Consider the following 12,610-nt stretch of genomic DNA (forward strand, 5'->3'; position numbering starts at 1 on the left):
GGGGTGAGGTGTACGAGCCTCTAGTCGATGATCAATGGCCACACAACCTCCATTTTTGTCGGAAATAGCCATGAACGACTATTTTCAATAATACCGAAGGCTAACACCTATGGTTTTTTGACTTAAATGGTCTCCACCAGAATCCAAGAATATGATATATGGCAAGGAAACATATGTGGGGTGAGGTGTACGAGCATCTAGTCGATGATCAATGACCACACAACCCCTTTTTTGTCGAAAATAGCATGGACGATCATTTACAATAATATTGAAGGCTAACACCTACGGATTATTGACCAAGAAATGGTCTCCACCCGGTATCCTAGAATGTGATCTATGGCAATAAAACATATGTGGGGTGAGGTGTGCGAGCCTCTGGTCAACGATCAATGACCATACAACCCCATTTTTTCAAAAATAACATGAACGGCCATTTACAATAATATCAAAGTTTAACACCTACGGATTTTTGACAAAGGCTCAGAGTCACCCACACCATATCGTGGCTCCACCGAATGATAGGTGTTAGGTGTAGGCATCTCGACGGTTGGCTTGCTCGTCGAGATTTAATTTCGTCAACACTAGATGTATTCACCAGACCATCTATATGATTATACAAAACACTTGTTTGCATTATCTAGTGTACATTTACAAAATAGAGATTGAAATAGAAGACGAATTTGAAGGTAGCTGCTAGAGACAATGCAACACCCCAAGAGCGGACCCAATACAAAATATGACTGAGGGCATGCTTGTAAGAACGAACACCAAAATTCTAGATCAGAGGCATCTAAATTAGACTGAGTATGGGACCTCATCTAAAAATTAAGACTCTAGTACTTGAAACAAAAAATAAGGGAGGGCATATGCCCTCACTCGGCTCTACTTGGGTTCGCCCCTGCTACACCCAATCTAGACGAACATGCTCTTTCGCTGTCGTTAGGTCTGGTGGCCTACAACCGTCCATTCACTAACTTGCATTTTTTAAAAAAGTAATAGTTAGTTATCCATGCATCGCTATGATTTCTATATATCATATATGATTTTATTTGTATAACATAAATTAACATCTCTATCTCTAGTATACTTAAAGCACCAGTTTCAACGGTCGTCCCGCGTCATTTTTTTACAAAAAATCTTACATTTCTTCCAAATCAACTCAGCGTAAAATATTAAAAAGCGGTGCAGCAGGTGGGGTATGTTTAAAAGCGTGCAAGAGGTGAGGTTTTAACCCACACCCTGATGAAAGAAAGGTGGAAGACATTGGGCGAAGCTGTCTAACCAGTAGAACATCATGGTCAGGTGTTTATAATATTGAATATAAATTGTACATAAATAAAAAATAATCGTGCCGGGCCGGGCCAGCACTACGGACCGAGGCTACGACCCAAGGACCGCACGACGCTCGTGTCGGGTTGGCCCAGGCACTATTAAATGGGTCGTGCCTCGGACCGGCCCGCTAGACACGACCCATTTGACCATCTATACCTCCGCACGATAATTATGGTCTTCACCTCAGTTACCACCACCTCGTTCGCCATTCCTACTTCTTTTCTCTCTCCCCTCATGCCTCCACCTCCGTGCCATCCTATTCTCGGCAGAGGGCGTAAGAGCAAGCACCTCCTCCCCGTATTCGTCTGACACCAACCCCGACACCGACTCGCGCAGTGATTATTGCATGTCCATGAGGACGTTTCACATCATGCGTGCACCATCGTGTTCGCCATCATCGAACATCCCGTTCGTCTTCCCGGCCTTCGCCATGTTCTTCCTCCACAACCTGCTGCCCCGCCCACGGTCGCAGTCGCGAGTCGACTGACGCTCGTCGACGCGGGTACGGGGCGAGTCGGTCATGCTCCTGGCCTTTTTCTATGTGTGTCGTTGAGGAGGATATGGTGGCGCCTGCCACACTTAGGTTATCTTAGCGACAAGGAGTCTAGGTCTGAGATATTGGACAAGTAAGGGTCGTAGCGTGGCAGCAGTCGACATATGCTACGGAGTTGGTGGTGTTATTGTGTCGCTTCGGCGAGTCCAGGGCTGAAAGGACACTCGCATTCTCTCGCCCTTCTCGGACTGACGCCTGGTGCGGGTGCCTCTTGGTCTGGAGCTGCTCCGGCTGGGCTTCTTTCTTCGCCTGCGTGCTCTCTCCCTATATATCTAGTTGTATACTACCTATGTCGCCTCTAGATGCCTAGGTTTTCGTCATGTCCTTCTCCGGCAACAAACATGTATGCCCGCCTCTTTCCTTCCCCATTGCTCTACGAAACCTTGGAAGTGGGGGAGACAAAGGATGTGTGTCTCTAATTTGTTGTCTATGGTACCTGTGTGTTCATAAAAAATATTATACGAAGAGTGAAGACAATCAATAAAAATCTTAAGATTTTTTTATGGATAATTTATGTGGGTATTATTGTGAGCCGTTGCAATACACGGTAACCGACTAGTGAGTTGTAACGCAAGTGCTTTATTCTCATATATTATGGTTCTAATCCCAATAGACGTGCCTTTTTTTGTATATTTTTCTGAGAAACTTTAGCGACACTTTGAGAACACCTCAAACCAACTATATTTTTGACTCGGTTTTATATCCATTTAAACTGAACAGTATATATATTTTTGCTGTACAACATTTATCCTAAGGTTTTTCACGTCCCGTAGCTCACAATAACCTTTTTTTTAAATCTCACGGCTGGACCATAAAATAAATAAACGTTATTTTAGTTTGTTTTTTACAAACTGCCCATTCTTCTTCCAGCTACGAGTCTACGACCAGTTCGGCAGCACGGCGAGCATCCCGTCCGACCATCCGCTCGCTCCTCAGAGCTAGCCTCCAAACTCGCAATTATATAACTACCGTCCCTTGCAACTTTCCAGACCTTTTGCCCCCCTGCTTCCTCCGCCTGCACCCTCTCACGAGCGCCCGCCCGCCCAGATCTAGGGTTCCATCCGCGGGCAAGATGAGCAGCCCCCATGGCGGCCTCGACGACCAGATCGAGCGGCTCATGCAGTGCAAGCCGCTCGCTGAGCCCGAGGTAACGCCTTCTCCGTCGCCCTCTTCTCGGTTCGAGGTGCCTTTTCACCAGATCTGGCGGAATTGCGGGGCCGGGGACGGGTCCCGGGGAGATCGGGTTTCCGGACGCTCTTTGATGCTGGTTGGCGCGGAAATGGCTGGCGGGAGCGTTTGGTTTGCTCGGGCGGGTGCTGGGCCTCGGCGTTTGGAAGCTGGGGATTCTGCTCTTTTTTTTAGGCTGAAGAAACTTGATAAAAACAGAATTTTTAGCCTCCTCTGGCGTTTCGACGTTGAGTTAATTTCTCTGCGTCAACTGAAAACAATTGTATCTTCTCATTTCACCATGATTTTTGGTAGCCACATAACTTTTTTTCTCCCCTTATTTTATCCTAAAAGGATAATGCTAGGGGGCCTAGACCTGCTTCGATGTGTACAAATCCTACCCTGTGATTAATGGATCTGTTGAATTAATATCCACATTTGATTTGATCTGTTGGGAAGGGAGGTTTTGATCCATTGCAATTTATGGTACAGGTAAGGGCTCTGTGTGAGAAGGCAAAGGAGATTCTGATGGAGGAAAGCAATGTTCAGGTTCGTTGTTTGCTTAAAATTATCAGCAACTTCATTTTATGAATTGAGATATTGTCTTGTTTGGATTCGCTTAACATTTCTTCATGTCTACCGTAAGTTTTGACCTGACCCAGTTAGCAATAAAAAATGCTTCAAGTCCCCAGCTGACACTCCATGCCACCTTGCACAAGTTAAATTTGTGTTTGCTAACTAAATGCGTGAATTTATGACACCTTATACTGCATCTTCATTCCCACACATCATCTTCAAGGTTCCTGAACCCACCTTTTTTGAAGTTTTTTTAATAAAAAAACGTAGTGGTGATGGGAAAGAAACACCCTCTGAACCTTGCAAACCGTATAGCTTTAACCAACATTTAAATACCATAAGATAAGATGGACGCTTTCGGACAATTTATGCCGTTTAGATGCTGGATTCACAGATGCAGCTCTTATTTTGGTCATGTTATTTGACTTAAGACGATTTGTTTTGTCATCATTGTTGCAGCCTGTAAAGAGTCCTGTTACTATATGCGGTGATATTCATGGACAATTTCATGATCTTGCTGAACTCTTCCGAATTGGTGGAAAGGTACCTCACTATTTTCTGTTCATTTGCTTCTGTCACTTTTCTGATTTAATAAAGAAAATGTTAAAATTTTGATATTTTACCAGTGTCCAGATACGAACTACCTGTTTATGGGAGATTATGTTGACCGTGGTTACTACTCTGTCGAAACTGTCACAGTAAGTGTAAACTCACATGGCTTTATGTTAGTACCATCAGCATATTCATCTACCCATAGTGGTCATGAGCAGTATAGGTGTGTAGTGTGCACTACTGCACTCTACTGAAAACCTGATCATACATGCCTTTTGTTGTTCCTACTTCAAATCTCTAAATTGCAGAACTTTACTAATTATTGGCACTAATTTTATCCACTGCAAACAAACAGCTTTTGGTGTCTTTAAAAGTTCGATATCCTCAGAGGATCACCATTCTCAGAGGAAACCATGAAAGCCGACAGGTACACAATTTCTTGTTTGACAAATTGTTCATGTTTTCTTGCTGCATTACTCCATTCTCTGTTATCAGTTGTACAAACTAAATTTTTTTACTGAATTTTTTGCAGATTACTCAAGTTTATGGGTTCTATGACGAATGCTTAAGGAAGTGAGTGTCTTCTCTTAGGTCACTGTATATAGTGTGGATTTTTTTATAAAAAAACTGATGTCACTAAGCAGGATTTTGGAAGTACTAGTAAGGGGCTTAATAATTGCTTCACTGCCAAATTAGAAATTACCACGTTTTGTCCTTGAAAATTGTTGGTCAGAGCATACCTAAGGTTAATATTTCTGCTAGGACCAGCTAGTATTTAAAGACATCCATATCCTACATTGCATGCCTGCAGCTTATGTATGTCTTAAGATACGAGGGTATTCAAAGTTTTATCTTGTGACAAATGCTGTGGGAAATGCTACATTTGTCACGATTGCTATATTGTTATGATGATCCAAAGTATCGATCAATTGCAAGGATAGTTTTTTAAACAAAAATCTAATTTTCCAGTTACCATGTAAGCTATTTCATGATTCGTACTGCCCATGGTCTATTCTGTGTGATAGTTTATGAAACTTATTGTTTTGTGCTTGCCCTATGTTCAAACAAAATTGACCATACCACCCTCTTTTCATGAAACATATATGTTTACAAGATATGTCATGTGGCCATTTTGTAGGTATGGAAACGCAAATGTCTGGAAAACATTTACAGATCTATTTGATTACTTCCCCTTGACTGCATTGGTGAGTATTGTCCCTTATCTAGGATGATTTGCATGCGTATCTAGTGAAACTACATTCAGTTTGTTTGTTCTTTTCATAGGTCGAGTCAGAAATATTTTGTTTGCATGGTGGATTATCGCCATCCATTGAGACCCTCGACAACATCCGCAACTTCGACCGTGTCCAAGAAGTTCCTCATGAAGGTCCAATGTGTGATCTTCTGTGGTCTGATCCAGATGATCGATGTGGTTGGGGTATTTCTCCACGTGGTGCTGGGTATACCTTTGGACAGGTACATAAGCCATTTTGTCCACCACAGATTTTAGTGATGTGTGCCATGTATCACCGTTTGTATTGACACAACCAAATATTGTTGTTCCAGGATATATCAGAGCAGTTCAACCATACCAATAGCCTAAGGCTTATTGCTAGAGCTCACCAATTGGTTATGGAGGGTTTCAATTGGGCTCATGTAAGTGTTTCTTCTGGAAGCATGCAGCTTTTTTGGGGTTCCCATGCCCAGTTTGATCAATACCTTTATTCATTAAACAGGAGCAAAAGGTCGTGACTATATTTAGTGCACCTAATTATTGCTACCGCTGTGGGAACATGGCATCAATCCTAGAAGTGGATGATTGCAGGGAACATACTTTCATCCAGGTAAAGTTCTTGGCTATATCAGCTTGTTTGTTGTGATAATTTATAACTCAGTGATATTTGTATCCAATTGCACGAGAAACTGTCTAAAAGAAAAGAAAATGTTACCATCACTTCAAGCGGGACAAAATAATCAAATCGATAAGATTGAATGGCATTGAAAAGATCGTTCAGAGGATACATGAGAACAAAATCAGGAAATCAAGTCCAAACTTATTCGTGTATAAATGACACTCTATTTCGACCGGTGCTCTCTACTTGTTTGGTACAAATAAAGTACATATAAGTTTTTGGTTTCGCTATTTTGTTACGAATTCTAGCCAAGATCCTGGATTTCCTGTTTATTTACACCTTAGGGCTTGTTCGGTTATTCCCAATACACATGGATTGGATAGGATTGTAAAAAATTAGGAAGAAGTTTGACTTGTTGGGAATTCAAACCCATCCAATCCCACCCAATCCACATGGATTGAGAGCTAACCGAACAAGCCCTTAAGGTATTATCATCTTTTCATATCATGTCTTGATCTCTAGTCCCTTGAGATTAGTCCTTTGACAGTCTGTCTTTCTGTCCGGGCCATTGAGAGCTCGTGGGACAGTGTGCACATTGATTTCGTATTTTTGTTCCTTCGTCTGCTATCTTGCTTCATGGTTACTGTGGCGTCTTTAATGGGTTCTGGTGTGTGATTCTTGCAGTTCGAGCCAGCCCCGAGAAGGGGAGAGCCAGATGTAACCCGTAGGACACCTGACTATTTTCTGTGATGCAAAAGTGACGTGGATCTGCAGCAAAGGTTTGATAGATAGGCGCAGTTTCCTGGTTGCAGATATATATATATCTATATATATTGGCTGGAGTTCCTCCGCGTGCTATTCTTATATTATTTCTCGCCCATGGCGCTCTTGGCTGTCGCCGGCTGCTTTGCTGCATCGTGGTTCAAGTGTATACCCTACTACAGCTGGAAGGACTGGATCGTGCTCTTACCTGTCTCTAACTGGTTGATTGGCTTAGGGTGGGCTGCGGTGGTGTGTGTGTGTGTGGGGGGGTTCAAGCATCAGGCAGCCATCTGTATTATGGGAGGAAAGTGTTCCCGTTGTATTCATTTTGTTCCCCTTTCTTCCTCATCTGATTTTCTTCTCTTTTTTTTATTTCTTCCTTCTCTGTGATTCTTGTAGAGTTCAGCACTTGTATGGTTCTATGTTGGGCCATTAGTTTTTTTTAACTCTCTTTCTCTGACTGCCTCGATTTGCCGTATAGAATTACATTTCTAAGCGCAACTAGCCAACCTGTAGCATTTTCTGTCATCAGCATTTGAAGTTTTGAACTGAGCCCTGGTCGTGTCCCTGAGGTCTGATGTGCTCTTGGTGTACTACTCGTATTTGCTAATTGGAAAGGATCTTTTGTGGGTTTACTAGCGTTTGGCACTAACGCCCACGCTAGAATGTTTTGACGTTGTCCATGTGACCTGGATGGAAGCTGTGATCCGTGATTGGCTTTCGTGTTACCTGGTTGCCCTTGCCCGTCTGAGGCCGGCGTCTGTACAGCCTGTGGTCTGTGCCAGTATTTTACTGTTGCCTTTTTGAAAAGAAAAAAAAAAGCAGGATACAGCTTCTCGAATGCCGTGGCTGTCTGCGTGCCCACGGAACAACAGGCGGGCAACAGCCGCACGGGACAACAGGGATTCGTTGGGCTTGGGCGCTATTCTCGCGTCGCCGTCGACGTCGCCGCCACCAGCTAATGCCGGGCTACTGGCTTCGGCGTCGAAAAGCGATGGTCAAGAATGCATCGTCACACATCGTTTTCTCACACCCAATCCCACCACTATGAGTCTACGACGACGTATATTCTGCCACCCTGTGCATGCAAGAGGCGAAGAGCGCTCGCATCGCATCCATCATCTACCCGACGTTGGTGCTAGGACACACAAGGCAAGAAAAGGCATCCCTTTGACGTCAAGAATGTCTCAGCTATCCATCATCAATCAATACTACTGGTTGCTACTTACTACACACACAAACTTGCATAGAAACAACACCCCTGGTGAGAACAGCTAGGTACATACGATACGAGAAGGAGAAGCCAGCCAGCCAGACAATCGGATTTACAGCCTCGTAAGCTGATCCATGTCTTACGAGCAGGAGGGGGCCGCATTGGGAGCTCATCGAAAAGAGAAGCAGAAATTCTACGCAGCTGGCTACAGATTCAGATGGGCGAACATGGCCGGTACCAAGTCAACCACGGACCACGCGAGGCTGGCGTACTGGACGAACCTGATGCCCGTGTCCACGTCGTACGCCTTCCGGGGGAAGTGGGAGAACAGCAGCCGCTGCAGGTGCCCGGGGCCCTGCCTGTTCTTGCCGCTGCCGCTGCCGCTGTCGGCTCTCAGGGCCGGGACGTAGCAGGACGACACGGTGGGGATGCCCAGGGTGCTGCACACCACGGGCAGCAGCCACTTGGACAGCGCCTTGCTGCAGAATTTCACGGCCAGGATGGTCGGGATCCCGACGAGGACGCGCCCGGCGAACGTGAGCAGGGGCAGCTCGGCGCTGAAGACGACCGGGGCGTCAGGGGTGTGGAAGTGGAAGTATGTTTGCTGGATGCCGTACACCTGAATCATGTTTGCTTGTTAGTCAGTCAGAAAGAGATGTCAGTCTAGTCTAAGGTTAGCAGAGACCCATGTGTGCATCAGTATCTTCAGTTTGACTAGAACCAAGTACAGGATTAAGCAACGCTAATCAGAAAACAGAGCTCTTACGATTCCGAAAGCAACCCCGTTGAATGCTGTGTGGTATTCGAAGCTAGGAGTAGGGAACTCCGGCTTCGGGTACGCAAAGCACAGCAACAGAGAAAGGCCTGCCCAGAAGGTCGCAACTGCAAGGCGGGGAAAGCTGTTAGGATGATACTTGATCGATTTCCAACGCCACACCTCGTGGTCGTGTTCCTCCACAAAATTTGAAGCACCCAAAGCGCTGAGGTTTACGGAGGTACCATTTTCCCCGGAGACAACGAAGGCATCGACACGGTCATGAACAGCCAACCAGAACGCAAGGATGACGACGCCAAAACCAATTCCAGCAACAACGTCGGTCAAGCTGTGCATACCCAGATATATCCTCGCTGCCAATTTAAGGTAAACCAAACCGTCAGTATGTTTCGGTAACTCGAGAGAAAGAGAGAGAAAAAAAACAGTTGCCTTGAGAACTCTAACTCACCGATGCCAACTAGCATGACAAGCAAGAAAGCTAGAGATAAACCCGCAGCAACTGTAACACTACCATGTTCTCCAAACGTGAGGATGTAGTGTAGTAAATATCTGCATTGAACATTGATTAGAAGGAGCGTTTAGCCGGCAATTCCTTTGGAGCTTCCCCCTGTCGAGATAAGAGCAGGAACACACATACCCCGTCAAACAAACGGTATTGAGAGCATGCGATGATGGAAGCCCATATTCCATGGCATTTTCCTTCTCGTCTTCTGTAGCCGTCACTCGTCTTACAGGAGGAGAGCACGGCCGAGCGGCTGACACTATATCCTGCACTCAGAAAGATTGAGAGTGTCGGCGGTTAAACTAAAGCCAATCTCTTCAATTTGTTGTTATGAAACAGATGACAAACCTTGACAGAGTTGCCGAGGTAGTCACAGAAAGCCATGAGGAGGGTCATCTGCCTAGCCAGCCTGCCGTGTCCACTCTACACAGTATTGTTTTTTAAAAAAAAAAAATCAGAATCAAATAGAATTGTTACAGAAAATAAAGAAAGCAAGGCAATCAAATCAGTGGCCATGGGCCACGGGACAGAAGACATACCCAGAAGAGGAGAGGGAGGAATCCCGTGTAGAAGGGCACGGAGACAACGCATGACAGCACAGAGAAGATATTGTCCAGCAACTTGTGCTCCAGCCTCTGCAATGGTTCAACACTTGAGAAACACCGGAGATACGTAAATCTACAAAACTAAGACACCGGAGTATTTACAGGAGACCAAAACTTTTATATTGGTTTTACTGGCTAAGGCTAATTGATAATCCATTCAAGTTAGATGTAAGAGAATGGAACCGAAGCCGAGTTCATCTTAAATTAATCGACCGGCCCTTGCTACAAAGCTGCCGGTCCTATAGACACCAAGGACGCGACGGCCAAGCAAAAAGGCTGGCATCAATCATGCGATTACAGCAGGTATAGATTCAACAATTCGAAGCATTGTAATGCAGTTAATTTGTTCGTCGGAGAAAATAGAAATGAGTAGAAAGTACGTAACCGTAGTCCGTAGAGGAGGGGAGAGATTGACGCGGAGGGGACGGACCTGGAACCTGAGAATGGCCGCCGTCTCGGCGTGCACCCGGCGCGTGACCCACGGCTGGACGAGCGCGCGCGCCCGGCGCGTGAGGTCGTAGAAGGAGGCCGCCCACACCCAGCCGGCCACCGCCGACAGCGCCGCCGCCTGCCACCTGGTCAGGCCCGCGCCAGCGCCGAAGCCTACGACCGCCGCCGCCGCTTCCATGTCCGAATTCCAGACGCCGGCGTCTGGCTCCTCTCGGTCCGGGGCACAGGGACAGGATCTCCGCGCCGCAGAGTGTGGAGGAGGAGGGGCTCGCTGGTACCGCGGCGCCCGCGGGCGGACCCTTGTAGCGGGGAGGCGCAGGCCGAGGCGGACGGGGTCGTCGGGATCGCGGGGGGAGCTGGACCTGGAACGCTGGACGCGACGGGGGAGGTGCCGAGGAGGACGAGGTGGAGGTGGTGGCGTTGGCCCGTTTCGTTGTTGCCGGCCGCCGCCCGCTCTGGACCGCGGCTCTGGGTCTCGGGGACTTTCTTTCTTCTTGATCCGTGGTAGTTTCGGTTTCGTTGTTGCGCTCGCTTATTGTTTGAGGAAAAGAAAACACGCTTGTGCGTTCGGCATTCGAGTGCCAGATTTTCGCTCCCAGAAATTGGCAAGAATTGAACTGTATATGTGAATCTGTTGCACTTCAAAACCTGCACATGTTTGCAATTTAGAAGCTTGATTGAGAGGTTCAGATACTGTTCTGCATAGGGCTGGAGCCGCCGGCTGGGTCATATAGTAAGCTCGGAGACTAGACTCGGCTCAAGGTTGTTCAGGCTCGCATGCCTGCTCGCGAGTTGTCACACCAAATCCAATTCAAAATATAAAATTGTATATTTTTATTATATATAAAATAAAAATATGTACAGAAAATTAGAAATATATTTTAAACTATATATAGCATTAAATTTATAAAAAAATAAGAAAATAAATAAATAACATAATAATGTAATAATAATGTAATAGTGTTATAATATGACACTACATGATATAGTAGGCACGCGAGCTGGCTCAGCTCGTTATTTGAGCGAGTTACAAAACTAGGCTTGTCGCAGGCTTGTGAGCCTCTTCAAGGTAAGCCTGAGAGGCGGCTTGCGAGTCTCAAGCTCTTTTTCCGGGCTTAGTTTTGCACAAGAAAAAAAATGGAAAATGAAAAAAAAAACAGTGCGCTGTGTGCGTCTTGTGCAGTAATGTTGACTCCGTCGTCTCTCTGATGTACATGCCGAAGAATTTCTGTCAAGTCTCCCATTCGTCAATTGAGGCGTGCTGCTAGTAGGGGGAAAATTGCCTGGCCATTTGCGTGTTAAGTTTGCTTGACTCCCGGTCACGAGAATGACTGGTTGTTATGGATTTTGGATGGCGTAGGTAGATGCAGATGCGCATTTCTTTGTAGAAGAAGAGTATACGGGCCAGTACTACTTCTTTTGCTGGAAAGGGTCGGGCGGGCGTTATGATTTTGTGATGACGTAAGGGATGCAAATGCCATTTTCGTTTGGGTGTACGTAGGAGTACGCTGCAGGACTAGAGGTCTAGAGAAGAAATTGCCCGCGTACCCGGGTGCTTGGTTGACTAATTCTTAGTCCCTACAGTTTTATTACATTTTAGTTTCATGACGTTGCTTCTAAGACTATTATGACATAAAGTTTCATTATATAGTTTTATAGACATTTAAATTTATGACTCACACGTGGTTGGTAACCATGTCACGAATGTTTCATCTAAATGAAGCTCATTCTCCTTCATTCTCTTCTTAAATACACTGTTATATCATAAAAAATGCATACACAACAATTTATTCAGCACAAATAGAATTTACATGATTTATTTAGTACAAATGAAATTTACACACGACGTCCACTGAGACTGACCAAAATAACTGCAGGATAAGTATGGGTAGCAAATAAGTAATTGGACATGCATTTTTTTCTTTTTTTTTCAAGAAATACGATATGTTTGAAGATCACTAGTTAGTGAAAGAAAAACACTGACCAAAACAATCCTATCTACTGTATCATCAGTGTTTTATGCCTATGGAAATGAGCAGCCACTGTGAATGATACCAGCGGCAGCCGAACCCTCTCCCTAACATTACGGACGGGGCTTTCTGCGTTGGTTGGCTAGCTACCTGCCCCACCCAACGCTTCCTACAGCTAGGATGGTTGCCTGGCTGACAGTGACAGTTGTTTGATAGTCACTTAATCCTGCATCTTCCAAGACAGTAGCTACGAGTTGCTCCTTGGACACGCCATGCGTGTTCTGATAAACATGTTAGAGA

The 12,610-nt window shown here is 45.4% G+C and overlaps 2 protein-coding genes across 2 annotated transcripts; one reads left to right on the plus strand and one right to left on the minus strand.

Annotated features, from left to right (window-relative positions):
• Window positions 1-2,911: 2,911 nt before the first annotated feature.
• On the plus strand, window positions 2,912-7,346 carry LOC100381284 (putative serine/threonine protein phosphatase superfamily protein). The gene is made up of 11 exons (NM_001174183.1): window positions 2,912-3,032; window positions 3,545-3,601; window positions 4,088-4,171; window positions 4,255-4,326; window positions 4,536-4,607; window positions 4,713-4,753; window positions 5,319-5,385; window positions 5,465-5,656; window positions 5,747-5,836; window positions 5,917-6,024; window positions 6,718-7,346. Exons 1-11 carry the CDS (start codon window positions 2,958-2,960, stop codon window positions 6,781-6,783), a joined length of 924 nt encoding a protein of 307 aa, NP_001167654.1. The 5' UTR covers window positions 2,912-2,957; the 3' UTR covers window positions 6,784-7,346.
• A 599-nt stretch (window positions 7,347-7,945) lies between these two features.
• On the minus strand, window positions 7,946-10,937 carry LOC100217309 (uncharacterized). The gene is made up of 8 exons (NM_001152891.2): window positions 10,321-10,937; window positions 9,825-9,920; window positions 9,634-9,708; window positions 9,421-9,551; window positions 9,232-9,332; window positions 9,008-9,136; window positions 8,775-8,890; window positions 7,946-8,627 (listed from the first exon to the last, which is right to left on the minus strand). Exons 1-8 carry the CDS (start codon window positions 10,516-10,518, stop codon window positions 8,214-8,216), a joined length of 1,260 nt encoding a protein of 419 aa, NP_001146363.1. The 5' UTR covers window positions 10,519-10,937; the 3' UTR covers window positions 7,946-8,213.
• Window positions 10,938-12,610: the final 1,673 nt, after the last annotated feature.

Source organism: Zea mays, chromosome 1 (genome assembly GCF_902167145.1).
Source record: "Zea mays cultivar B73 chromosome 1, Zm-B73-REFERENCE-NAM-5.0, whole genome shotgun sequence".
Classification (NCBI taxonomy): Eukaryota; Viridiplantae; Streptophyta; class Magnoliopsida; order Poales; family Poaceae; genus Zea; species Zea mays.

What these genes read in the sequence shown, in the direction of transcription:
- LOC100381284 (NM_001174183.1), top strand. Translation starts at nt 2,958, where the DNA reads ATGAGCAGCCCCCATGGCGGCCTCGACGACCAGATCGAGCGGCTCATG. An exon ending in CTGGGTATACCTTTGGACAG is followed by an intron (nt 5,657 to 5,746) that starts GTACATAAGCCA and finishes TTGTTGTTCCAG; the next exon opens with GATATATCAGAGCAGTTCAA. An exon ending in GGGAACATACTTTCATCCAG is followed by an intron (nt 6,025 to 6,717) that starts GTAAAGTTCTTG and finishes TGATTCTTGCAG; the next exon opens with TTCGAGCCAGCCCCGAGAAG.
- LOC100217309 (NM_001152891.2), bottom strand. Translation starts at nt 10,518, where the DNA reads ATGGAAGCGGCGGCGGCGGTCGTAGGCTTCGGCGCTGGCGCGGGCCTG. An exon ending in TCCTCCCTCTCCTCTTCTGG is followed by an intron (nt 9,709 to 9,824) that starts GTATGTCTTCTG and finishes AATACTGTGTAG; the next exon opens with AGTGGACACGGCAGGCTGGC. An exon ending in AATACCGTTTGTTTGACGGG is followed by an intron (nt 9,333 to 9,420) that starts GTATGTGTGTTC and finishes TGTTCAATGCAG; the next exon opens with ATATTTACTACACTACATCC.